The sequence below is a fragment of the Oryctolagus cuniculus genome, chromosome 12 (genome assembly GCF_051225735.1).
Source record: "Oryctolagus cuniculus isolate XC-2025 breed Fujian yellow rabbit chromosome 12, ASM5122573v1, whole genome shotgun sequence".
Classification (NCBI taxonomy): domain Eukaryota; kingdom Metazoa; phylum Chordata; class Mammalia; order Lagomorpha; family Leporidae; genus Oryctolagus; species Oryctolagus cuniculus.
This window is the reverse complement of record NC_142878.1, coordinates 71,996,824-72,024,576: the sequence shown is the minus strand read 5'-3', so window position 1 is coordinate 72,024,576 and position 27,753 is coordinate 71,996,824. Positions and strand designations below refer to the sequence as shown.

General features: G+C 40.0%; 1 protein-coding gene across 2 annotated transcripts in view; it reads left to right on the top strand.

The window, feature by feature from the left end:
* SECISBP2L (SECIS binding protein 2 like) overlaps positions 1-19,940 on the top strand; it is a 52,200-nt gene extending 32,260 nt beyond the window's left edge. For both annotated transcript variants that reach the window (XM_008269039.5, XM_008269040.5), the window contains exons 12-18: positions 3,390-3,559; positions 4,966-5,098; positions 7,371-7,533; positions 10,143-10,363; positions 11,333-11,487; positions 12,518-12,737; positions 15,601-19,940. In XM_008269039.5, the coding sequence (XP_008267261.3) occupies positions 3,390-3,559; positions 4,966-5,098; positions 7,371-7,533; positions 10,143-10,363; positions 11,333-11,487; positions 12,518-12,737; positions 15,601-16,289 (1,751 nt within the window). In that variant the 3' untranslated portion in view covers positions 16,290-19,940. The remainder of the gene's footprint in view (positions 1-3,389; positions 3,560-4,965; positions 5,099-7,370; positions 7,534-10,142; positions 10,364-11,332; positions 11,488-12,517; positions 12,738-15,600) is intronic.
* Positions 19,941-27,753: the final 7,813 nt, after the last annotated feature.

Sequence of the window (27,753 nt, the reverse complement as noted above, 5' to 3'; positions counted from 1 at the left end):
TCACAAGTAATGTGGTCCTCTTAAATATTAAATTGCCCAATTTAAAACCAAATGACAGGGTCCAGCGCTGTAGCAAGGCGGTTAAAGCTGCCGCCTGCAGTGCTGGCATCCCATATAGGCGCCGGTTCAGGTCCCAGCTGCTCCACTTCCAATCCAACTCTCTGCTATGGCCTGGGAAAGCAGTAGAAGATGGCCCAAGTCCTTGGGCCCCTGCACTCATGTGGGAGACCTGGAGGAAACTGCTGGCTCCTGGCTTCGGATTGGCACAGCTCTGATGTTGCAGCCATCTGGGGAGTGAACCAGTGGATGGAAAATGTTTCTCTCTCTTTCTGCCTCTGCCTCTCTAACTCTGCCTTTCGAATAGATAAATTAATCTTTAAAAAAAAAAAAAAAAACAAAAACAAATGACAAGTAGAATTTTGACCAAATTGTGTGTCTGTGAAAGTAATCTTTCTGCTAAAATATTAATTTCTATTTTAGCAAACCTTGTCAGATTTAGAGCCTAGCAGTTGTAGTGTACTCCCCATTTATTTTCATAGTCTTTGTTTTAGAGGGTGACGAATAGGACAAAGAAAAAGGAAAAGCATCAATAAAAAGTGGTGATGCTAAAAGGCAGAATTGAGTTTTCTGTTGTTCTGTTCCCATGTGACGGGATGATGCTTTAATGATGAGTATTAGTATGTAACTTTAAGCCAATCTGCAAAATGTTTAAACCTATAGCTAGTTAACCCACGTGTGTACATCTGTGCTTTGAGTAAGTATTAGTAACGAATTATCTTGCTAAGCTTTAGAGTTGCATGTTGTTGAGATGGAGAGAGTAGCAGTAATGTCAGAGTAAGGACCATAGGGAATAGAGTTGAGAGTTAGTAGTTTAGAAAACCAACATAGCTTCGTAGCTAAAAGCAGGGACCCTGGAGTCAAGCTGCCTAGACTGGAATCCTGTTTTTCCATGTATTTCCTTTGCAAGTTACTAACCTTCCTGTGCTAAAATTCCTTACATTAACATAGGAATAATGGTAGTACCAACTTCAGAATTGTCTTGAGGATTAAACAAGGTGATACATGAGAAGTCCTTACAGGATCCGGCTTATAGTCATTCAGTAAATTTAAACTAATATCGTGGAGAGAGATTGTTAACCTTTGAATAACTTATCGTTGGAATTTTGATTCATTTAGTAAATGTTAATGTATATGAATGTTAAGTGTCTTTGTGCAAAACGTGTCAGGAACTGCTGGATTACAAAGATGATAAAGATAACACCTTTGGTCAAGAAATTTATAATCTAGTGGAGAGAAATATATAAATAATCAAAAACAGTGTCTTAGGAAAGATAAAAGCAAAGTTTCATGAACTTACACAAGCTAGTGATTTCTGTCAATAGGGAGGGAGGAGAAAGATGTTAGAAATGATTTCATGTAAGATAGCATTTGAACTGGGCTTTGAAGAGGGAGTAGGATTCTTGATAGAAATGAGATTAACCTCTTCCCTATTACCACTGTTTAAATTGAAGTGTTGATTGCAAAGAAACGTTTAAGACTATGGTAGCAATGAAAAAGGATTGTAAGTGGTAGAATGTGGAAACTAGTCAAAAATGGCTCCATACCTTCTGACTCGGAGCATCAGGGTGGTCGAGGCTGTGGTCATGCTGTACGAGAAAAATATCACGGCAGAACTTTGTTGGGAAGAACAGATGCTCGCCGTTTTTGAAATGCTAGCAAGCAGTCTTGGTGATTCCCGTTTGGAATGTAGTTAGTAATGTGCAGTGTAGGTTACAAGTCAGTGAGTTCCACATAGAGATGATTGTGGTAGCTCTGGAAATAAGATTATTGGGAGGAAAAAAAGATTAGGAAGATGTTCAGGGGTAAGCCTGTGAAATGCTCAGAATTAAAGGACAAAAGGAAGTAGAACCAGAAAAGACAGACTTGAGTAAGAAAAATAGAAGACTACAAAGTCACAGAAGGCAAGGGTGGAATTATGAGAAGGATGTAGTTCTGGTACCAGACACCAAAGAAAACTAGAGAAGTGAAGACTCAGAATTGTATTTGGCGTTTGCATGGCTATGTGTGATCTTGACAATAACAGTTTTGAGAGAGTGGGTAGAGTAGAGGCTAGATTTGGGAAGTACTGATGAGAGACTGTTTAGAGTTTAACAAGTAAAGAGCAGGGAGGAGTCGTACCTTAGCTTGAGCAGAAGACTGGAAGCCAGTCAAAGGAAGGATTTTGTTGGTTTGTCTTTTTCTCTCCCTTTTTTCTTTCTTTTAGATGATTTTTTTTAGCTGGTTGAGTGGGGTCAGGGAACGATCCTAGCAGAGGAGATGGGATTAAGAGCACAGATAGGAGCTGGTGCTGTGGCGTAGCAGGTAAAACAGCCGCCTGAGTGCCGGCATCCCATATGGGTGCCAGTTTGAGTCCTGGCTGAGGCTCCTCTTTTGATCCAGCTCTCTGCTATGGCCTGGGAAAGCAGTAGAAGATGGCCCAAGTCCTTGGGCTCCTGCACCTGTGTAGGAGACCCGAAGAGGCTCCTGGCTCCTGGCTTCAGATTGGCGCAGCTCCAGCCATTGTGGCCATTTGGAGCATGAACCAGTGGATGGAAGACCCCTCCCCACCTCTGTGTCTGTCTTTCTTTTTCTCCCTCTCTGCCTCTACCTCTGTGTAACTCTGCCTCTCAAATAATTAAATATTTTTAAAAATGATATAACAAAAAGAGCACAGGTGGTCAGTGAACTTTGAACAGGGGTAAGGATGTCTGCCACTTCCTTCCATGTGGTTTGTAGGCTTATACTGGAGAACATCTTAGGGAAATGGCAGGACATCTCATCTCTGCCAGAGTGAGAAGATTGAGATTGGGCGCTTAGAAATGTGAAAGGATTAGGGTGGCCACTGGAGAATGAGGACATCGACATAAAAGGCATAAGAAAATTACTGAATCATACCAACAGTGCAGCTAAGGGAGGAAAATTAGCACTCTTTACTGACTGAAAGGAGGAGAGGCTGCTAGGCTCCACGTGTATCTTACATGAATTTGAACAGCAGATTCTGTAGAAATAAGGGAAGTGCAGAGTTTTGAGATTTCAGAGATAAAAAGAAGACCAGTTGCAAGGAATTGCCATGCTTGAGAGTGCCATTGTAGGCTAGAACTACTTATTTCTCCCTATTGTAGGCCTGTAAATTGGTTAGCTGTATAATTTTTCATCTCTTTTGTCTTATGGAGGCTGACAAGATAGATAAAAGCTGTACCTGCTGGGGACACTGTGTAACCATGTTCTACTATCATGAGATGTGTTTTTTCCCCAAGAAGCAAATGTTTGTGTTTTTGTAGATTTAAGTTTGGAAACTCTGAAAGTGTGTGGCATTGTCCGTAGCAGTTAATGTTCTTGTTTGTTTTTAGTGGTGACTGCAGCTTCTTTTCACCCTAAAGACTCAGCTAACAGAAAATCTTTCACCAAAAGTCAGCCCTGTGTGACATCCTTTAATTCTTTGGACATTACTTCCTCTAAAGCAAAAAAAGGAAAGGAGAAAGAAATAGCAAAACTAAAACGACCCACAGCACTTAAAAAGGTAAACCAGGATCTGGGGATGTTTGTATTACAGGATAAACAAGGGTTTTAATTTGTTTTGCAAAAATGGTTGTGATGTAGCAGGCATTTGGTCTAGTGGTTAAGTCACCAGTTAAGATGCTCATGTCCCACTTGGAGTTCGTGGGTTTGATTCCCAGCCCCTGACTCTGTCCTTCCTACTCATGAAGAGTCTGGGATGAAGTGGTGATGACTCAAGCAGTTGGGTTCAAGCCATGCACTTGAGAGATCTGGACGGAGTTCTCAGTGACGTTGGCCCAGTCAGTGTTGCCCTGTGGGCATTTGGGGAGTGAACCAGCATGTAGCAGGGAGGGAGGAGAAAAGAAAGGAGAAAAAAGAAAAAAAAAGTATGGTGTTTTAAGCATTATATTATTGTGAAGTGCACATAGGCATACATCTTTATAATGACTAGTTAATTCAAACTTAGGGATATCATCTCCGTTGAGATTGTGTTTTGAATGGAACAAGGCCCTGAACAATGAATTCTTTCTAAAAGGTTAAAAAAACAAAACAAAACATGCTTTTAATATACCAAAACCTTAGCTTTAGGAATTAAGAAGCCCTGGATTTGCACATCATTGCTTTCTATGTATGTAATTTTAGGCAACCTTTCTCATTCTCTTCTTTCGCATCTATAAATTGGGGGTAATTCCTGCTCTGATTCACTCATTCTTGTTATTAGGAAGATCAGAATGAGATAATTCATGACCAAATAATTGAAAATGGTAAAATGTTATAATTGGGTGTTCTGGTTCCCAAACTTTCAGATTTATCTCTTTTTTGGGAAACTCTTATTTGGCACCCTGGGTTTAAAGATCGAAGAAAGTATTGTTTGATAGCTGTGCATTCTGCAGCATTATTGTCTCCCTTTATTTTGTATAACATATTGTATTCTGCTAACATTGTCTAAAAGTACATTTCCTTTTGGTCAGTCAGTTTCTATGCAAGACATAGCCAGTGAGTATCCTCAGGTATATGTGTAAATGAACCACTGTACCTGGGCCAATGCTGTCGCATGGTGGGTTAAGCTGCCGCTCGCAGTGCTGGCATCCCACATGGGCGTTGGTTTGAGTCTTGGCTGCTCCACTTCCAATTCAGCTCCCTGCTAATGGGAAAGCAGCAGAAGATGACTCAAGTGCTTGGGACCCTGCATCCACGGGGGTGACCCAAAAGAAGCTCCTGGCTTCAGCCTTGCCCAGCCCTGGCTGTTATGGCCATTTGGGGAGTGAACCCACAGATGGAAGACCTCTCTCTCTCTGTAACTCTGCCTTTCAATTAAACAAAATAAATCTTTTTTTAAAGATATAGTGTGATATAGTGCACATTGTAATAATTCAGAACATAGTTGAGGAATGATGAGTAATTGAAGACTGGTATACTGACTTTTAGGTTATTTTGAAAGAAAGAGAGGAAAAGAAGGGCCGTTTAACTGTGGACCACAATCCTTTGGGATCTGAGGAACCAACAGAAATGCACTTAGGTTTTATTGACGATTTGCCACAGGAGATTGTTTCCCAGGAAGGTAAGGGGTCCTCTTTCTCCTCCTCTCAGGGAGTGGACGGGACTGTTCTAGTTGATAGATAAACCATCACTACTCATGCTCCTAACTAGAGGATATTTTCCATATTTTCCATAAATTTCTTCATTCTTGAGAGTGTTTTCTTTTGAAGATGTTTTTGTAGGGAGATAGTTAAAGGGAGGGGTAGGTGTTACATAGTAGAATGATGGCATTTTGGGAGCTAAAATCCTGAATTTTAATAAACTCAAAATTAAGATCTCATCAGTGCATGAAAAATTTCCTGGAATTTTTACAACTTTTCAGTGTGTATGTTTTATATTCAGTTATCTTTACTTGTGACTCTATGTTTCATTGAGTCATTTTTGTCAGTGCTCTTTCTTGCTTTCAGGGAATTAATACATTTGCCACAACGAGTAGAGAATTGCAAAGCAGAGTCTAGTTGGTCAGTGAGATTCAGTCACCTGCATTAAGAAGCTAGCATGATTCCGGTTAGCAACTCAGCGAAGCTGTGCATTTCTTCTAGTGTTTATACTGCAGTAGAAGAAAGATTTTTCTGCTGGCATACATGTATTTATTCCTCAGTTTTTGCAACACATTTATTTTTTTTACAAACTATGAATACTTTTATTTTTTAAATGTATATATTTTTAAAAGTGTGTTCATGTATTTTTTTAACTTTTATTTAACAAATATTAATTTCCAAAGTACAGTTTATGGATTACAGTGGCTTCCCCCCCCATAACTTCCCTCCCACCCACAACCCTCCCATCTCCCGCTCCCTCTCCCATTCCATTCACATCAAGATTCATTTTCAATTATCTTTATATACAGAAGATCAATTTAGTATATATTAAGTAAAGATTTCAACAGTTTGCACCCACACAGAAACACAAAGTATAATGTACTGTTTGAGTACTAGTTATACCGTTAATTCACATAGTACAACACATTAAGGACAGAGATCCTACATGGGGAGTAAGTGCACTGTGACTCCTGTTGTTGACTTAATAAATAGACACTCTTGTTTATGGCGTCAGTAATCACCCTAGCTCTTGTCATGAGTTTACAACACATTTAAATCTGATTTATGTATAGATTAAGCAGTAGTGTTCATTATTTTTAGAAAAAAGGTCACTTCTAAGGATTGTTCACCTAGGACATACTCAGAATTCCTCTTTGCCATGTATTTGGGTGTATCCATGCATCCATCCATTCTGCAAATGCTTATTGAATGCATACACACTACATGTATTTTAGTAACAAGAATGGAAGAGTGAAGTTAGAGAATGTAAAGATATATAGTGTACAGGTCCTACTATCACTAAGAGCTTACAGTCTTGCAGGGAGATAAGAAGATACAGGTGTGATTCTTCTAACTAATGAATTAGGTACATAAATCTGAACTCCTACCCTGAGTTTAGCTGTTTAGGAAAAAAGTAGTCATGAAGGAGAATGTGAATGAATGGAGACAGGAGATGAGATCTCAGAATGTGACTTTCAGCACAGAAACAGATTCTTAAGAGACAAGTGGTTGTGGTGCCCAGAGATTTCAGATGGGTATGGAGAAAATGTATTGTCAGTGACAATGAGAATTTTGAGACAATTATAATTCTGGGGGCAGGTGCTGTGGCACAGCAGGTTAAAGCCCCGGCCTGCAGTGCCGGCATCCCATTTGGGGCACCACTTTGAGTCCTGGCTGATCCATTTCCAATCCAGCTCCCTACTAATGCACCTGGGAAAGCAGCAGAGGATGGCCCAAGTTCTTGGGCCCCTGCACCCACATAGGAGACCTAGGAGAAAGTCCTGGCTCCTGGCTTGGGATTGGCTCAGCTCTGGCCATTGCAGCCACCTGGGAAGTGAAGCAGCGGGTGGAAGATCTCTCTCTGTCTCTAACTGTCTCTGTCTCTGTCAAATAAATCTTCAAAAATAAATTCTAAGGAATAGGTGGGAAAATAAAGGCAAAGGAGATAGGTAATATGATCTAGAAAGAAGTGCAGTTCTTCATGTTGTAGGTAGTTTGGCCTTATCTCTTTTACATAGACTTATAGGCTATGCTTGTTTGTTTTAAAGAGCATATTTCAGTAGATGATAGGAAGATAGTATTTTAGTAGTGTTGAGAAATAATTATGATATGACTAATGCCCAACCTTGTTAGTTTCCAGAAAGTTAGAATGAACTCAAAAGACAACTTCCATTCTAAATTGTGTTGATCAGTCTGCAGCTTTTCAGCATTTGAAGTTTTCTGCATTCTTTCCCATCATCTACTTCTCTACAGATACTGGACTGAGCATGCCCAGTGATACCTCACTCTCTCCTGCAAGTCAGAACTCTCCGTACTGTATGACACCCGTGTCACAAGGCTCTCCTGCTAGTTCTGGGATAGGCAGTCCAATGGCATCTTCAACAATAACCAAAATCCACAGCAAGAGATTTAGAGAGTAAGTATTTTACTTTTTAGGGTGAATAGTTGAAGGATCTTGATTGTGGTTCTGAATCTAGTATTATCTTTGTTACTTGGTAAGTTGAATAAACAAACCACAAAAATTTTAGAATTCTTTCAGGTTTTGTTTTCATAGTTGGTTTTATTACATTTAAAGCATTGCCTTCTGTCAGTGTTTAGTGATTTGACAGTAAACATACTCTCTTGGTATCGGATAGTGTTTTTATCCTGGAAACCTGGCCTCTTGGGTCTTATTTAGAAAATGGGGGCAGGCATCTGGTGAAGCACTGACAGTGCTGCTTGGGACACCAGCAACCCTTCTCAGAGTGCCTGGGGTCGAGCCCTGGCTTCATTTCCAATTCCAGCTTCCTGCTAATGTGTACCCTGCAAGGCAGCGGGTAATGCTTCAAGCACTTGGGTCCCTGCCACCCATGTAGGAGATTTGGATGGCATTCCCAACTTCTGGCTTCAGTCTGGCTCAATCCTGGGTGTTGCAGGCATTTAGGGAATGAACCAGTGAGTGTGAGATGTGCGATCCTCGTCTGTCTTTTCGATACAAATTTTGTTTTAAAATGTTGCTATAAGTTTTACCCCAGCAAATGCTTTTTTGCTTGTATTCTTGGCCCTTCAGAACAACCTCTTTAGCCGCTTAATACCAGGTATCTAAGAACCTGTTACACAGCTATTTTTAAGCAAATGTTCTTAAGTTTTAGAATTGAGATAGAAGATCACAAAATGTGATACTCCATGTATGAACAACCTTAAACTAGAAATTATTGTTGTGAAGGGTTCTAGCATTCGTGTAGATGAATTAATTTTAACTTTAAAAATGACACATAGGGGCAAGTGTTTGCAAGCTGTTGCTTGAGACACCTGCCATCTCGTATCAGAGTGTCTGGATTCAAGTCCTGACCCTGCTCTAATTCTAGCTTCCTGTTAATGTGTGCTTTGGGAGGCTAAAGTTGTTAGGTTCCTGTCATTGGGTATTGGTTTGAGTTTCCAGCTCCTGGCTCTGGCATGTTCCAGCCCTGGGCTCGAGTGGGCATTTGAGGAATGAACCAGCAGATGGAAGTTCTCTTTGGCTGTGTATTTGTCTCTCTCTGCCTCTCAAATAAACAACAATAATAAATACAAATTTTAAATGATGTATAAAAGAATTCCAGGATGAAAAGTATAATCTATGTGCATCCAAATGGTTTGTTCTGTTCCTTTTCCTTGTACTATTGTTTTTGAGCAAATGCTTCTTGCGTAGCTTTGAGAAGTTAATTAAATGTCAAATAGCAGATGTGGAACAAATGAAACACTTGGAGGGTAAAATGTTACATATGAATGAAGTAAGCAGCTTGAAAGGAAAAAAGGAAGAAAGAATGAAGAAAATTGCATTTTTGAGGTTCTGTTCTTTAATTGCTTTCTTGAATTTTGCCTACCTTATGACAGTTAACCTTTCCAAAGTGTGTCCATTTTTATCCCCTGAAGTAGTATTGTACTTTTTTTAAACACTTTTCAAATAAAACACTAATGAAAGGCATGTATTTCCATGATGTAATTTAGAAGTAGGAATGTGGTTTTGCGTTGTTACTAGATTAGAAATTCCCGCAGTTCTCCTTGGTGAGTACTTAGGTATGTGGAGATGAGGTCTGAGAACCAGGGATGGTGGAATGAGTGTATCAGGAGACGTACACGGATGCCTCAAAATGTCTGTAGGAAATAGAATTCAAGTTTATTTTGCTGCAAAAAATCTTGAACTACATCGAAGGAGTCTTCAGAAAGTTCATAGAAAATGTTTTGTGAAAAAGCTACATATGGATTTCAAAAATTTTTTTGCACAGATAAACATAATTCCATTTTTCTGTGAACTTTGTGAAGTATCCTTGTGTACTTGGATGATTTCCTAATTCCTGAAGTAAAATATCATGGTGATTTCCACTTTCTCTTTTTCACATTATAGCCATACATGATCTCACAGAAAGCCTCATGTAGTAGCTTTGCCTGCTGTAAAGGTGTGTGATTTTTACCTCAAAGCCTCTTTGGTTGTTACTTCAGCTTGGTTATTGTCGATAGCCATGTTAATTATAACCATAGCCATAGACTTTATGAGCTAAAGGGACCACAGAAGTCATCTTTCCTAACCCTTTATTTTTGTGGTTGAGAAAACCAGTGCTTAGACTTAGCCACACTCAGAGGGTGAGTTGTTGGTGTTAGGACATTCAGGTAGAAAGTACATTTCTTTCCTACTAGAAGCATCTTTAGTATTCATTGAAATGAAAGAATTTTATCTTTACCAAAAATGTTGTGCCTGTTTCTGGCTAATGGCAAGCTATCACTTGATATTTATCTTTAGGAATTTAATAATTGCAAATTCAGATAGTATTGCCCTGAGATTAACCTATCCTTTACATAAAATTCAGTTTGTTGAAATTTAGAAACAATCTATATCTGTTTCTTTTCTATTTTTCTAATTGACTGAAGAAAGATTTAGAAGTATTTTAATGACTTATGAAAACCTCTTACTCTGTATCTTATCTTAAAGGAATTTTCCTAATTTTTATTTTTACAATTACATAAAAATAAGTTAGAATGACAGTATATTTTCGGTTTCTTTTACAGGTATTGTAATCAGGTTCTTTGTAAAGAGATTGATGAATGTGTGACTCTTCTTCTCCAAGAACTTGTCAGTTTCCAGGAACGCATCTATCAAAAGGATCCTGTGAGAGCAAAAGCAAGAAGACGGCTGGTTATGGGTCTAAGGGAGGTTACCAAACATATGAAGTTAAACAAGATCAAGTGTGTTATAATTTCTCCAAACTGTGAAAAAATCCAATCAAAGGGTATGCACGTGTTGCTGTTAAAATGTTTTAATATGTAAAATCATAAGATATTCAAAATTTTAAAGCAGAAACTGTATGTCTTTCTGAGCAGAGTATAGGTATAACAAAATCTTGAGTATGAGAAAATGAAAACATTTTTAGTGCCTGAAATTAAGTGGTATAATTGAGATTGGCTTGTATAGAAAATGCTCATGTATGAACACTAGTACAGGATTTCACTTGGATCTACCAAGTGTCCCCTTTGTTGAGATCAGAGTGGGGACTAGTTGGTGCATTTCTTTACCTCTATAAATATTTTCTGCTTTAAAAATTACTATGTTAGCTTTGATGTCCCTCTAAACAAAGAGAATCAGACAAAGAGGTAATGTTCTCTGCTTCCACTTACGGTAGAGATTTATCTCTCAGAAACTAGCAATTACATAGATACAGATGTACATACTCTAGGTAGACCTACTCACAAGTACTTTTTACCATGTCACATGTGCTTTCTTGTCCTTTATTTTTGGTGGAAGAGCCACTTTGGGTGATTGGCATAGGTAGATGCATCTAGAAACAGTAGTAAGGGTATGCACAGGGAAGAGAGGCCAATTAAACTATAATGTATCATCCATCTCTTTGCACTGTGATAGGTCACTACTTGACCTAAAACATTGTGCAAAGGAGTTACATACTATTAACAATTTTAATTAATTTCTTTGTAATACATGTTGAATTAAAATTTGATTCCCACTTTGTTAATCTCTATTGAGAAACAAAACTAGTGGGCTTGAAGGAATTTAGAATTTAAGTGGGAAGAAAGAAAAAACAATCTATCTCCATTTACAGTACAAAATCACATAGGAGAATGTGTGTAACAACATAAATGTTAGCATTCATAGAATCCTTTGCCACAGTGTTTTGCTTTAACTGTGGCATGCTCCATTTAGGAAATAACTAAATTAAAACCTCTACATGTATTGATTTTCTCAGGTGGCCTGGATGAGGCTCTCTATAATGTTATAGCCATGGCACGAGAACAAGAAATTCCTTTTGTGTTTGCTCTTGGAAGAAAAGCTCTAGGACGTTGTGTGAACAAGCTAGTTCCTGTTAGTGTAGTGGGAATCTTCAACTACTTTGGTGCTGAGGTAAGAATTTGGAAGACACACTCTCTTGATCTCTCACATATACCCCACAGAGAACATTTTATGTTGAAACAGGGTAGCATTATGCTCACGCATTTGAAGGAGTGATGACTCTGAAAAGAATGAATGGAAAATTCTTGGGTATTACATTTCCTTTTTCAGTAGTGCAGAATTGTACATAGGTTAATCTTATAGCATTTTGAAAAAATTGTAGTTTATTTTCTGGGCTTAAATATGTAGAACTTGAGAACTTCCTGGTTAAAAATATTCAGTATTATGCAATGTTAAATAATCTTTTCTACCTTTGTGGTGGGCATATATTTGTGCCATCAGGAGTCAAGAGAGAAAAGAATCTTTTAAATGGAGGGAGTTTTTCCTTTAGAAAATGAAATTCCTGAGCCAGTTGTCAGAATACTTTTGCAGTTCTGACATCATTATCTTTCCCTGGCAGTCTGCTAATACAGAGCTTGACCTATAGGAGCTGAAAATGACAAGTTATTAATACAGAGTATGAACATCAACTGATGGTGTTTTAAGACTTCTTTGTGAGGTTGATCCTTGGTTGTTTTTTGATGTCATTGACAGGCCATTCCTCTCCTCCCTGGCGTGCTAGTCTGTATATTTTAAAGCACCTGCCCTTTTCTATTCAGTCACTGCATTTGCATACCTCCAATCAGTTTCTCTCTTACCACCCCTGGAATCCTCCTTGCACTTACCTACTCTCTATGAACTTGTAATTAATATTTGTGCTCTCTCATTAGCTTACTGTAGTTTATGTGTATTTCTTCCCCTTTAACTGCAAATTACTTGGGGGCAGATCCCTTGTCTTTGCATCCCTGTGACACCTTTCACATTCCTTGAGCATGAGCATACTGTAAATGTTTCTTGACCACTGTGATACTGTATGTCTGCTGGCTGTGTGAACTATATGTGAAAATTTGGAGATAAAACCCTCTGTGGGAAAGAAAGGTCATATTTATAAAGACACACAAGCATAATAAAAATGGATTAATCAGAATCACTTTGTTTTCAGAACCTGTTTAATAAGTTAGTCGAACTCACTGAGGAAGCCAGGAAAGCATATAAAGATATGGTTGCCGCAATGGAGCAGGAGCAGGCTGAGGAGGCCTTAAAGAATGTGAAAAAGGTACCACACCACATGGGGCACTCTCGGAACCCCTCCGCAGCAAGTGCCATCTCCTTCTGCAGTGTTATTTCTGAGCCCATCTCTGAAGTAAATGAAAAGGAATATGGTAAGTTGTTACATGACATTTTAAATTATGTAGAAATGAAACGATCTACATGATTCAAATGATTTGATAGAGGTGTCTCTGCTACCTTTGGTTCTAAATTTATTCAAATTTTACTCAAAGTTTTGGTTTTAAAAAATTATGTATGTCTTTGAAAATGAGGTCATATTTGAGACTAAGACTTTCTGTGAGACCTGGAATTTAATCACAACTTGAAAAAAAAATCCAAAAAACCCCAAGAAGCCTTCAAAAGAAGAATGTATCATACTTGTAACATATCACTAGTTAAATACTAGGAAGTTTTATTCTAATACTTTACTTAGGAAACACAAAATTTTAATAATAAACTAAAAACCTGAATACTATTCAGTCTGAGCTTGGAAAACCTAGACATGTGACATTTGCTTTGAGTTAAATCTAATTGTAGTCAAAAAGAAATAAGAGACTGGAAACAACATTTGTATTTAATGTTTAACTTTATTTTTACTTCAGTCTGTGGCTTAGTAGATTCCTTGCTTCCTGTAACACTTTGAACTCTTTCTCTTTCTGGATCTAATTTCCAATTCATTTCCCCTATAGCCAAAGTTTTCTTTTTGGCCCCCTATTCATCCTTCTCTTCTTTTCTCTCTCTGGAAATAGCCTCATCCAAGCTATTTCCAAATAGCTTGTTGCCATCTAAAACCTAATGTGTACAGACCTGAGTATTCCTGCTCTTCTGCCCGCCCTAGAATTTCCTGGCCTCCTTGTCTGTGATGACAGTTACCTGTCTGGAATGCTTTTGATAAAGCTGCAGACTGGAGGCAATTGACACTTTGCTGTGGGATTTAGGAAGCTGTTGGGTATTAGATAGGTGTTCCTGGGATACAATTTCTTTTCCCAGGTTGACGCTAGTTGAAAATACAAAGAAGACAAACAGAAAGCACCAACTTTGTAAATAAGTTCTCTCTGAAGAGTGAAATGCCATATCTCAAGGCAAGCAACAAGATTAATCATAAAGCTTTGGATTTGGGCAGTTGACACAGTGACAGATGATCTTCATATGGCCACGTGTAAAGAAAAGTAATATGAAGAGAAACTCGAAGATTTAGGAGATATTTTCAAAAAGCACCGGATTTAATGTGTTCAAAGGGTGAAGCCTTATTTTTTTCACACTCTGCCTGGAGGATTTAGATGAAATTGGTTCATTTCTGGCCCTCAGATTTCTTTTCCCCCAAAAAATGGTGGGAAGGAAAAGACAAGTACATTTAAAATTTAAGAGAAATTTATGGCTAATTTTTTTTGCTACATAAGTATGTTTTGTGAAGATTTTCATTTAATAGGTCCCCTCTGCCCCGTCCCTAGCACTTACTATACGCCCCACCATAGGGACACAGATGAACTAGAATGGGAGTGAGGAGGAATGACGGGGTGGAAGAGCAAATGCATGTAAAAAATGGCTGTGGGAGTTTATATTATTGAATGCCTCTTAGGAAAATCAGGGAAGACTTAAACAAAGAGCCTGGCATTTAAGATGAGTAGGAGTCTGAAGGGGAAAGGAGGAAGATGCGTCTGGTCCAGAATGAACAGTATAGACTGAAGCCTAGCATACGTTGTAACTTCAAGAAGCCGGGCGGATTCAGAGACACACTAAGTGTGGAATCCATGGCCAATGGTCTGAGTGAGATGGGACCGAAAGATAAGGAGTAGCTCATGGAGTGCTTAGCTGTGCCAAGTGAAGGAGTGTTAGTCTAGGGTGAGAGAAAGCCAGTTAGATAATGCCGTGAGCAGTTCACAGCTCCAGCCTGGAAGATAGTGCAGATGCACAGCCAGATAAAGAAGACCTGAGCTAAAGCAGTAGTGAGCAAACGGAGTAGTTGTTGAGCTATTCATGGTGTGGTTTATTGAAGACTTTAGTGGAATGAAAAGTATAGTAAGAAAGAAACATAGGATCAAAGATTACTGTCAGGTTTCTCCTGCTTTGAGACTTTGTAAATGATACTGCCATTGAGGATGAGAATAGAGGAGAGATTTTATTTTCATGAGGTAGGAATGAGAATAGAAAGGACCCGTGCTACACTAAAGTAGCTACAGGAAAGAAAGGTTTCTTCCAAACTGTGTGCCCTTACTTAGCATGCCAAAAATATGGCTTGTGTCATTATACAGTACACGGGTGATAGTCGGGTGAGATATATTAATGTGTATAGTTTTGCTTCTGTCACTATAGCCTGATAAGAGGATCCTGTGTAAAATGCAGACAACAGCTGGAGAACTGTACTGATTCCTGGTACTTTATTTTGCTCTATACAACTTTCCTAACATTAAAAATAACTTAGATTGTCACCACTGGGTTGTAACACTTGTTTTGGCCCTCCACAATCACTTTATAATCAAGCTACTTAGAAAACACATTTTCAAAAATGTTAGAAGTGCACGGATGGGTTATTTGCTTGTAAACACACATCCATATGGGCCAAAAGACAGCTTGGATCACTTGTTCAGTGAATATGGTACAAATTCATGAAATCAGAACTGTTTTCACTGGACTTGTGGCTCCAGCATCTGACAGTTGTGGGTCCTTGAGGATAGCACACCGCTAGACTACCAAAAAAAAAATTCATTGATTTTCTTGAATCTATGAATTTGTATGTGAATGTCAGCAAGTTTCTGTTGCCATCTTTTGCTCTATGAAATATATATATTTGTCTTCTTCATCTTGAATGTACATTTTTGAGAGCTGTTTTCCCTTTATAACATTTAAACTAGTATTCGAAGAAACTGAATTTTTTTAGTTTTTCCAATCAGTTGTTGAGCCAACAAATTTCTATATTTTGTTCTTCTCTCATTTGGGGGCTTTTCTGGCTTTTAAAAATCTGTTTGATATTTGTAGAAACAAATTGGAGAAACATGGTGGAAACTTCAGATGGACTGGAAACGTCAGAGAATGAGAGGGAGGTTTCCTGTAAGCACAGCGCATCTGAAAAACCCAGTACACTGCCATTTGACACAAGCCCTGGTGGTAAGCAGCCGTCGTCAGTGGCTGCAGGCAGTACTACCTCAGCTACAAACCCTGGGAAATCTGCAGCGAGCGATAAAGAGGAAGTGAAGCCGGATGACCTAGAATGGGCCTCGCAGCAGAGTACAGAGACCGGCTCTTTAGATGGCAGCTGCCGAGATCTTCTGAATTCCTCCATCACCAGCACTACCAGCACTCTCGTACCTGGAATGCTCGAGGAGGAAGATGATGAAGATGAGGAGGAGGAGGAAGACTATACTCATGAACCTATTTCTGTAGAAGTGCAGCTCAACAGTAGAATTGAGTCCTGGGTCTCCGAGACACAGAGAACTATGGAAACCCTGCAGCTCGGAAAAACCCTTAATGGTTCTGAGGAAGATAATATAGAGCAAAGTGGAGAAGAAGAAGTAGAGACACCCGAGGCCCTGGAGCCGGGGATGGACGGGGAGGCCTGGTCTGCAGACCAGCCAGCCAGTCCAGAGCAGCAAAAGCGGAAGCCCAGCAAGAGCAGCTCCGTGAACAGAGAGCACTCGGATTTTGATTCTTCACCCCAAAATACGTGACTCAGGAAGCGTCGGCTATCTCCAGTTGTGTAAGGGTTGCAGCCATTACCTTTTATGCTTCATCTCAACATTTTGCACTGTCTAGTGTCTAATATATGTGTTTAATTCCTGATAACTATTTTTGTAGCTTTTACCTGTTTTGTTACGATCTATAGCTTAGCTTTTAATTAGCATCTAAGTGTCTTTCTAGGAACTGTGTGGAAAATTCAGATCTGTTTCAGCTTATTTTGTAATAGAAGATAATGATTAAAAAAGAGGACTAGGTTTTAAAGTAAATAAGTTTAAAACTGCCTATTAAAGTCATTTTGAAAGCTAAAGATCAGGGTTGTAAAAGGATAGAAGCAGTCACCAATATGCCATCTTCAGTCTGACTTGTCTGACCTAAAAGTTGTGGAGGCTTCTTTAAAAAAGAACTGATGGTCAAGTCAGAAAACTAAACAAAAAACTGAGGGGAACCAAGTCCCACAAAGTATTTCATGCTTAAAAAACGAAAAAAAAAAAAAAAAGCTTGGCGCAAGTTTTAATTGGTTCACACTTGCTTGTTTCAGAGGTCGCTGGAGACTGTAGGCTATTAAAGTTGGGATAGGCTAGAGCAGAGCCTCCAGACCTTTGGCCAGCAGTGGAGCCTTCGTGGTAGATGGGAGCTAGCTGGCGCCACTCATGGAAAGCAATGGATGCTGTCTGTCACAGTGAGCAGTCACTCAGGATGGGACCTGCCAGACTCTTGTCTCACGTTTGCTTCTCACTTACCTCAGGAATGCTCTTGTACATAGTCTTATTTACATGAAGTTAGGCAAAGCTTGACAGGTGAATAACTGTAACCAGTTGTATGACTGCAGCACTTACATGTAAACTATCCAGAAACAAAGTCTTATACTGGTGTGTTCTTTTGCATGCTTCTGGTTCAGGGCCCTCTTGATGTGAGATACAGATTTGATTGAGTCTCCAAACTTGTCTTGAGTGCAAAACCAGTTCTCTTTTTTAAAATATATATTTTGCGCCTAGCCTTGAGCTCCTTTCACATTATAATGACCATAGTTCCTGACAGAAAGTCAGGGAAAGGAATTTTGCACAACTTTTAACATGAATCCTAATAATCAAGGCTTAGAAGAAGAAGGTTGAGAAGAAAAGAGAAAGTTGTCTAATTGTGGTGAAAGTATTAGATTTAGAGTATACAGATATATGCAGATATTAATTCTTTATTCACTATTATTTATCTCTATCCTTCTCTAGGAATGTATATACCTGTTTGGGAGGAATTAAACTTACTGAGCTAGATGTTTTATTTCCTGGTTAGTTACCACCTGGACTTTAGTGGTCTACCTAAGTTTATGTAGTGGTGGAAGAGTTATAAATTATTTTCTGTTTTCCCTCCAACTCTCCCTTTTCCCCAACAGCTCTCTACCCCTTCCCACACCCCCCTTCACCCCAAACCCCCCAACGCACATACCAGCTTCCCACATACAAGCTCCCATAAGCAGGCACAAAAAGGAGGAGGGAGGGGTATGCTCCCTGCCCTGGTTATATGGGGCAGGGCTTTGCCTCACAGAGGCAGGAAAGACGTTGGAAGATTCTTTACTGAAATCCTTGGGACTACTGTGCTAGTTTTGATGTTTTATACTGCAGACATTTAATTACTGGAGAAATTGGATTCTTGGTTGATGATGATTTAGTATTTGTGGATTGTGAAAGTTTAGGAGCATAGCTGTGTAGAAAATGTCAGCGTATCAACTTTATCAGTGTGCCGAGAAGGGGACATTATTACACTGTCCTGTCTAAACTGTTCTCCACTTCTTACTTCCTGGGCACCAGTTATCTAATACTTGAGGGGACACAGCATGTAAGGAATGAAGCCTCTGAAGTAGTGATCATAGATTTATATATGGCAGATCTTACAGTCTGTACATTTGGAAGTATTAGTTTAAAGAAATGATAGACGTTTTGAACTACTGACAATCTTTAAAATAAATTTTAAAACTTTTCATACTTTTTATGATGTAAATTTCCTTTGCTCGATGTCAGTGATTCAGATAACTCTTGATCTTGAGGTAATGGCTTTTCAAAAGTTTCTTATATTTTATATCTCTTCTGAACATGAATGGCCATTTTAGATTTTTGACATTTGTATCAAAAAGAGAAGTTGAGGAAATCTTCAGAACACCAACACTGTTTACTCTGCTGTAGACTTCAGATTCAGTGTGTTCAATCAATGTTTTCCCACCTGCAGTACCTCTTCTGCCAGCAAATCCAAGGGACCACAGCCTTTTTTGTATGAGACCGGTCAGCTGTAGAGCACAGCCCAAGATTTACTAAAGGAAGTGCTACTGTGTTGAAAGTGTGCTTAAATAAGTATTAATAATAATGTCTTTATAATTTGTTTCCTTTAGATAAATTTTGGAATTTGTGTATATTGAATTACAGGCTTTGGAGAGGCATGAAAATTAGGAAATTTTTTTGGCTTGTTTTTGGAAGTGGGTGTAGTGGGCTCTTTGGAGACCCAGGAAGAGATTCGGTGGTAAGAGTAAGGTATCATCATCACAAGAAATAAAAAGCATAGTGATTTTTTTCTTAGTCTATAGAGATTGTTTTACTGGCAATAATTAATACTAGATTTCTATTTTAGCACATAAGTATGCAAATTACAATATAAATTACACCCCCAAAATTAGATTTCTGCTTCAGTAGGTTTGTTTGTTGTGAAGATTACTTCTCAAGACAAATGTTCATATTAGCTTAATTTTCGGTTTAATGTTTGTAAATGATGTAATATATTTCTTTTGACTAAACATGGGAAAATAACGTGTGTTATACATTGAAAAGTTTTTACAGGCTTTGACTGGAGGTCATTTTTTGCAGAGATGGTATTTTATATGCTTCCAGTATTTAGAAAAGAATTAGTCAAAAGGAATTCACATAGTTTAAATATTGAGAAATTAATATCCAAATAATATACTTGTCTGATTTCTTAATAAGCTAGGGGAGGTGGGTGGGATGGGAATTGTAATGTGCAAACGAGTAGTAAACTCCATATTCATTTTCAACTCTTTAACGTGAAATCACTCAATCTTAACAATGGTTACTTTAATATATGTATAAAGAAGTATTACTGTTTCTAAGGCTGCTGTTTGCTTTAAAAAAAAAAAAAACAAGCCCTTGTCATGTAAGTATTTTCTGTACATTGTGCCAACAGGTTAGAATATTAATCCATATGAAAACTCTGTTAACTGTTTTTGATTTGAAGAATTATCTCTGAAATAATTTATTTACAGACATCCTCCTCTTCCCTTGTCCCTCGCACCCTTTACATACATCACAGAATCAACCAAATTGTTTGTCTAGGCCGAATCGTAATGACAAAAATTTTAACTTTGTTGGCACATCCCACCTTAAAAGTATTTGTATTATTTTGTAATTTAATTTCTAAATAGATCATATGAATTTATAATTTAATATCTTCATTGTAATGTTCTAATAAAAAACTAGTAAAATTAGTGTGAGTTATGACATGAAGGGATTTTCATCTTGTTAGTTCTTTTGCTCTATGAAGGATAATTGTTATTTCACATTTGGGGGGTAACAACAGCTTTTTTTGCACTATGTAAATACCAGTGGGGATTCTTCTGTACTAATAAAATGATTATTGAAAAGTAATCTATCATTTCAGAATATTACTTAAAGCACTAACGACTTACCCAGGGTGTAGGACAGAGGAAAACATGTCCGCCGTGTAGTGTTTATTATTCAGTGCTTGCATGGGTTTCCCGAAGGTTGAAAAATCTGCAGGAAGGAATCAGCAGTGCAACTCTGCATGTGTGGTGACTGGTGTGGTCTGCAGCACAGACCTGGAAGTCGACCAGAGCCCAAGCAGATGGTAAGAGAAGGCTCCTATAGATCCCTCTCCATATTCTAAGCCATTTCCCAATAGTGGTAGTTCACTTAAGCCTTCTAGGAGCCTTATAGATGCTGCTAACTAGTTCTCAGTTTTCAAATCAAAAGAATTGTGCAGATACAGAGCAACTTGCCCAAGACCCCACAGCTGTTAGACTCAAACCCAGGCCTGGTCCAGAGTCCATGCTTTTAATCACTGCTCTTGTGTCTCAGCAGAAAGAACTGAGATTCTGCAAAGCAAACATTCTTCCTCCCTTTCTTGAGGTGTTTTCTGGAATGTGAAGTGTGAGGACTGAACTGATAGGTTGACTTCACCTGATAACTCTTTCTTGAGAGTAGTCCCGGATCTTGTCACTACGTCACATTGAAATGTCGAGGATCTGAGGTGACTCATCTGTTAGAAAAAACACTAAATATCGTGATGAAGTAAATTTTTGGTGATCATAAAGAGGAGGGGTATCTCATCCATTCTAATAGATATTCCTTTTTCTTTTGTTTATTTTTATTTTTATTTTTTGACAGGCAGAGTGGACAGTGAGAGAGAGAGACAGAGAGAAAGGTCTTCCTTTTCCGTTGGTTCACCCCCCCAATGGCCGCTGCGACCGGTGCACCGTGCTGATCCGAAGCCAGGAGCCAGGTACTTCTCCTGGTCTCCCATGCGGGTGCAGGGCCCAAGCACTTGGGCCATCCTCCACTGCACTCCCGGGCCACAGCAGAGAGCTGGCCTGGAAGAGGGACGACCGGGACTAGAACCCCTGTGCCAGCGCCACAGGCGGAGGGTTAGCCTATTGAGCCATGATGCCGGCGATATTCCTTTTTCTTAATGTTTGTAACACTCCCTGGATTTGTTTTCTCAATAGTGATCAGTTTTTCTCCTAACTGACCAGAAGAGGGTGTGCATGGCACCTGAAAACAGTCAAAAGCTACAATATAATAATTTTTTTAATGTGTGGATAGGGAAGGGAAGTATCCTAACCTGAAGGCCTTGCCATAGAAAGTACACTTGCTGAGTTTAAGTTCAGATCTCAGGAACCATGCCCATGGAGCTATCATTTCATTTTAGAAAGAGAACACCATCAAAAGACACTGAGACCACTGTTGAGGATTTAGTCATGTGACATTTGTAAATTATTTTGGCAGTTCAGTCAATGGCTTTTGGCTTACCTAGATTCTTCTGATGTTACTGATAGGAAGTATGATCTCTGTGAAATATTTGTTCATAGACATCAGTATACCACTGTTGTCTTGAGGATCACAGGACCAAAGCGTACTCTTGTAAAATCACAATGCAGGATTTGGAGAAATGGGAGATGTTTCTGTTCCAGGCCCCGTCTGAGTTCTTACATTCCTCCCTATTCCATCTTGACAGGTGGTAGTTAAGAAGAAGCAGGTAATAACCGGATTTGTAACGGTGGGGCTCTAATTGGAGGTACCGGTTGTGCTCTTGTCTACCAGAAGAGTGTTATTCATAACAATGGCACCTCCTCAGTAAGCATTCAGCTTGAGAACAAGATAATTGAAACCTAAGCAGTTACTTCTGTTCTGGTTGAACAGAAATGAGAGAATAGCTTAAAAATACTGGCTTCTCAATCCTAGGAAAAATGTTAGGTGTCTTTATCCCTGTCATGTTCTTCTCCTGACTTCCCCCTTTATAAAGCCAATGTTGTGAGACAAATAGCTTATAACAAATGCTGTAACATTTGTAATTAGGAAAATAAAGCATTATGTTCTTAGTTTACAAATACTCAAACACGATGATAACCAAGAAAGATACCACTATTGCTTTCATTTTAACTCTTTTGCCTAACACTTAATGACATACAGTTTGAACTATTTTGTAATCTTTTAGGTAAGGTGATCTGATCTTTGCCTTCCTCTAAAATTGAGGTACTGTCCAGCCACACTTTACATTTGTGATTCCCTATCCCTGTTTTTTCTTTTTTTCTTATAAAGTTCTAGAGAGGATGCATATGTTACGGATTTACACATTAAAAGACACATTCAGCTCTGCCCAGTGGTAGAATGATGTCAATGCCCGGGAGGATCACCATCAGGAGCAAACCTAGATGCTTTGTTCCAACATCCTGGAAGCCATGGGCTCTTGTATTTTTACTTGTTGTTGTTGTTGCTTTTAAAGATTTACTTATTTATTTGAAAGAGTTACAGAGATGCAGAGAGAGAGATGTCCTCCATCCACTGGTTCACTCCCTAGATGGCCACAATGGCCGGAGCTGCACTAATCTGAAGCCAGGAGTATCTTCCGAGTCTCCCACGTGGGTGCAGGGTCCCAAGGACTTGGGCCATCTGCCACTGTTTTCCCAGGTCACAGCAGAGAGCTGGATCAGAAGTGGAGCAGCTAAGGACTTGAACGGGTGTTGCCCATATGGGATGCTGGTACTGCAGGCAGTGGCTTTACCCGCTGTGCCCTGGCCCTCGTGTTTGTTAATTGTGTACTTGCTCTGTACCATTGGGCAAGTCCCTTGAATGTCTGGTTTTTGGTTTCCTTTTCTTACTGATGAAGGATGTAGTGGATGAGTCAGTTACAAGACCCCCACAACTTGGTTCTTTTTAGGGAAGTTGAAAAGGCTGAGGTCAGGGGTAGGCACTCTCTTAAGGCTAATGCAGCCCAAGACTGCAGGCACCTTCAGGTGGCCTGGTACTGAGAATGGGTCATGCTAATTAAGACAATCGCCTTAGTTCCCTTGAAAATTCAAGTTGAAAAGTGCAGTAAGCACAGGTTTGCAGAGAAAATAGCCTTTAAGAGCAAGGAGCCTCCTTTTATCCTGAACGCTTTGCATTTTTAGACTTTGCCTATGCCTTTAATCGACACTTTTAATTGTGTGGAGCTTTTTATGTGCTTAGTAAGAGTAACCAAAAGGAACTGACCAACTAAAAGGCAAACCGTTTTCTTTCTATAATTGACTTCCCAAACTTTGCATAGTCTGACTTTTTAATACATTGACCAGGAAAATTAGTGGTAGAAAGAGAATTAGAAGCCAGGCTTAAACCCTTACCTTGATTGATTTGTCACATGTCTACTATTTACTAAATAACCAAGAGCTCCAGCTACAGTGTTTATCTTCTTCCCAGGAAGAAAACTGTCTCCCTTCATTCTTCACCTGGCCTAACCCCACAGCCGAGGCTGAAAATGACTCTCACCTGTCTGCTCTTTAGGTCTAGCAAGGTGCAAGGCGCTTGTTTCCTTATCCTTTGCTCAGGATAGAAATTGAGTAAGCTTGATCATGGTGCCTCTGGTCTGTTCACAGTTGCTTTACCGCTTCAAAGACTTTATTTTTCACCGGCTATTCATAGTAGCACACTTCTAAAAGAGCAGCTACCTGGAATATAATTGAAGCAGAAGCTCTAGACCTGGATCCATAGTCAGCTTCATGCTTGCCAGTCACAATGGCCCTTATCTCCAGTTCATGGAAATTCTGACCAGAATTCCAGAATCTGAGAAAATTTTCCGTGGCCTTGTAACTGGGACTTGAACCAGCACTCATATGTGGGATGCCAGAGTTGCAAGGGGTGGCTTAACCCACTGCGTCACATTCCAGCCATGTGTTAGAATCTCTTCATTGCAACAGGAACAGCCAGTTAACTGATCCTAAAACCACTGATTGGTTTGGGAATCCTGAAGCAGCTGATCAATGCTGGGCCAAAGGGTTTTTCCCTTGGGATTTTTGGACTTGGGGCTGAGAAAGGTTGCTTAGTTTGGGGTACCAGGATTTTAAGAGTGAAATCTATAAATCTTTGGTAGCCATGAGGTCAGACATGTTGAACAGATTAGTTTACTGTCAGAAGTTTCAGATTCTCCAGGTTCCCGATGCATTCTGACTGGATGAAGGCAAAGGTTTAGTGTGTGTCGGGCAGCATTTCCCCAACGTGTTGGGCCGTGAACATGACTTTTCCAAATTTACTTGGTCACAGAGCACTTTTTTCTGTGCAACAACCACAAACATCCTGGGTACCTAACTAGTTTGTTGTGTACTGTGCATCGAAACCTGCTGTTTTAAGACTGAAGGTGCAGAATAGGACATTCAAGAGATACCTGGACTGCTTTAGTTCAGAGATTCTCAACCAGGGGCAATCCCCCCTGCTCCAAGGGGACAGCTCTCTGGGAGTATATTTGATTGTCAAAACTGGAGAGAGTGCTACTGGCACCTAGTGGGTAGAAGCCGAAAATACTGCTCAGCATCTTGGAATTTGCCAGACAGCATCCATTTCCCCCACAAGAATGAATTATTTGCCCCAAATTTCAGTAGTGCAGGGTTGAGAAATCTAGCACTCACTCAACACTGGGATGCTGTATTAGTCCTGTGTAGGTTTTAGGACCCACCCCAGTAGGTAGACACATGCTCATATGATTTCATCATATGCTTTGGACTTCTGTTTCTGGTGCATGCTTAGCTATTCCCGAATGTGTCAGAGTGGACTTGGCCAGATACATTCTGATCTTCTGGATAAAACAATCCTTTATTTTATAACTTCCTGGCGGGGAGAATGGGGAGAGTTTGACCCAAAGCTCCTGCTCACATGCCAGTGCCTTCCATGTCTCCCACTAATTTTCTCCCATCACATGGGCAAGCATGTGAGGAGCAAAAGGGCAAGGAGGCACCCCTGACATTGCCAAATGAATGTTCCAATAAAAGCATGAATCAAGTGCCAACAAGAGGCCTGAAGAATGAGCTGGTCTGGTCCTGACCACACAATTGAATCAAAGAGTGGGGAGGGCTGTTTTGTAAGACAGCATGAGAGCTTACTCTCATTCTCTGATTCACTTCCCCAGATGCCCACAATGGCAAGAGTCAAAAGCAAGGAAGTCAACCCAGGTCGCCTGTATGGGTGGCAGGAACCCAATTACTTAAGCCATCACCTCCTGCCTCCCAGGGTCTGCATTAGCAGGAAATTGGAATCAGGAGCTAGAGCTGGGAATCAAACCTAGACATGGCTGAAGGATACTGGCATCTTAACCACTAGGCTACATAGCCACCCTGGTACTCAGTGTTAAAACCAAGACAAGTCTCACTAGTCCAAGTGATCAATTTCTGTTCACAATTGATCAGAATGATAGGACTAAGAGTCAAAGGGATCACATAAACAAGACTAGTGTCTGCAAATACTAACCGATAGAATTAAAAAGGGAAAGAATGATCCAACATGGGAAGTGGGATACACAGCAGACTCAGAATGGCAGATGTCCTAAACAGCACTCTGGTCTCAGAATCAGCCCTTAAGGCATGCGGGTCCGGCTGAAAAGCCCATGAGAGTATTTCAGGCATGGAAAGCCAAGACACTCTGGCAAAACAAAACAAAACAAAAAAAAAAACCTAAATGAAAGATCTCCGCAAGTGAGATCCCAGTGGAAAGAACGGGTCATCAAAGAAGGAGGTACCTTTCTCTGAAGGGAGGAGAGAACTTCCACTTTGACTATGGCCTTGTCTAAATATGATCAGAGTCGGTGAACTCAAAAGGCTTCCATAGCCTTGGCAACCCATGACAAGAGCCTCGGGTGATTACTGAGGCCATAAACAAGAGTGTCAATTTGTTAAGTCAACAACAGGAGTCACTGTGCACTTACTCCTCATGTAGGATCTCTGTCCTTAATGTGCTATACATTGTGATTTAATGCTATAACTAGTATTCAAACAGTATTTTTCACTTAGTGTTTCTATGTGGGTGCAAACTGTTGAAATCTTTACTTAATGTATGCTAACCTGATCTTCTGTATATAAAGATAATTGAAAATGAATCTTGATGTGAATGGAAGGGAAGAGGGAGCGGGAAAGGGGAGGGTTGCGGGTGGGAGGGAAATTATGGGGGGGACATTGTAATCCATAGGCTGTACTTTGGAAATTTATATTCTTTAAATAAAAGTTAAAAAAAAAAAAGACAAGTCCCCAGTAATCTGGGAAGAGATGATCACCCTATTGTTCAAAGACATAGACTGTTGGCTGGTATTATTATGAGCCCAAGGTTGAGTCAGATGCCGTGGTGGAGTTGAGACACCTTGTCCCAGCTCACACATAAGTGTGTGCTTGAGTCAGTACTCATTTGCTTGGGATGAAAACCATTTTCCCATAGAAACTGTATTAAAGTGCTTATACTCCCAAGCTAAACTCTAGAATCCCTTAAATACATCTCATACTGGACTTGGAATGATAGGAAAAAAAATTTACTACATGAAACAATGCTGTTGTAAATGTCATGTTTCATGTAGGTTAAAACTGCTCTCCAGTTCCCCTTGTTTGTAGGGGCAGGTATATCAGGATAAAAGTTACACTTTTGCAGTTTCCTGATCCCTCCTACTAACTTACATAAATTAAACATAATGCCTGCATTTGCATACATGCTCACACGGTCTCTCTCTCATCCAAACTCCCACCCCAATGGGGCAATGTGAGACTTAAGGCTTCCCATGTGAAGGCAGGTCAGTGGCACTTGGTGACACTTTCCCCTCCTGCAGTGTTGATGTCAGGATACACATTGTCCCATGGCCTCCAGACACTGAAGACAGGCATGAGAAAACACAGCTCGCTCTTCCCAAATGTCACATAGACATGGGGCAGGCAGCATGTAGGTAAGAGCCAGCATGAGCTGCACCCAAGGCAGAGTTCCCAGGACACAGGATCTTTGGTGTGGGATGATTCAGATACAGATGGGAATACTATGGGATGATTCACTTACAGATGGGAATACTGAGGCTCAAGGAACTTAAGGGACATGCCCAAGGCCACTTAACTTTTGGAAGCAGCTTAAGGTTGAGAATCCAGATCCCCCAGTCCCCAAGTTCCTTGCACATACCAGGAACTGAAAATCCTCTGGGACTTTCCCCAGCCTCCTATTCTACTTTTGAAAAACAGATTCTCCACGGGAAGATTTGTTTTCATTTTAAAATAGTTGTGGTTGCTGAATTGGGGTCAAAGGACTCCTGAGGCAGAGCTTCCTAAACATTGCTACCCTGAGCCTGGAATATTCCTACTGAGCCGAAGCCAGGGACGACGATGGCACCACCAGCCACCAGCACTTCTCCCATTCCATCAATGTTCCTCCATTGGTTGGAGAAGGCCTGCCTAGCTTCTGACCATCTTCTGGTGTCAATCAATGTTTACAACTCCCAGAGCAGTGAGACCACTCCCTGTAGGTGTGCAATGGTGATGGAGGAGGAATCACTGAAAAACTCAATGCTGATGCTTCCTTGCTTCTCTTTCTCAGATGTGAGGTAAGTATTCAACTCTATTCCAATCTGGAAAAGCCAACTGGCTGGCTCATGGCCATGAGGCTTTGTACTAGGCTCCCAGGTTGCTGGGGTGGGATTAAGAGTTGACCTTACTTATTCAACTGTGATATAATAATGTACCCCAAGTGTAGTACTGTTGGCACATTGCAAAATGATTGCAGAGGTGATCTTGTTGACCCTGGGGAGGAGGTAGGACAAAATGGATGAGGAAGAGGAACTGAAAATAATTTGACTATTCAGATTTTTCCTTGAGTGAGTGTTGTGCAGTAGTTAAGCTGCCGATTGGGACACTCACATCCCAATTTGGAGTAGCTGGTTCTATTGGTAGCTATTCTG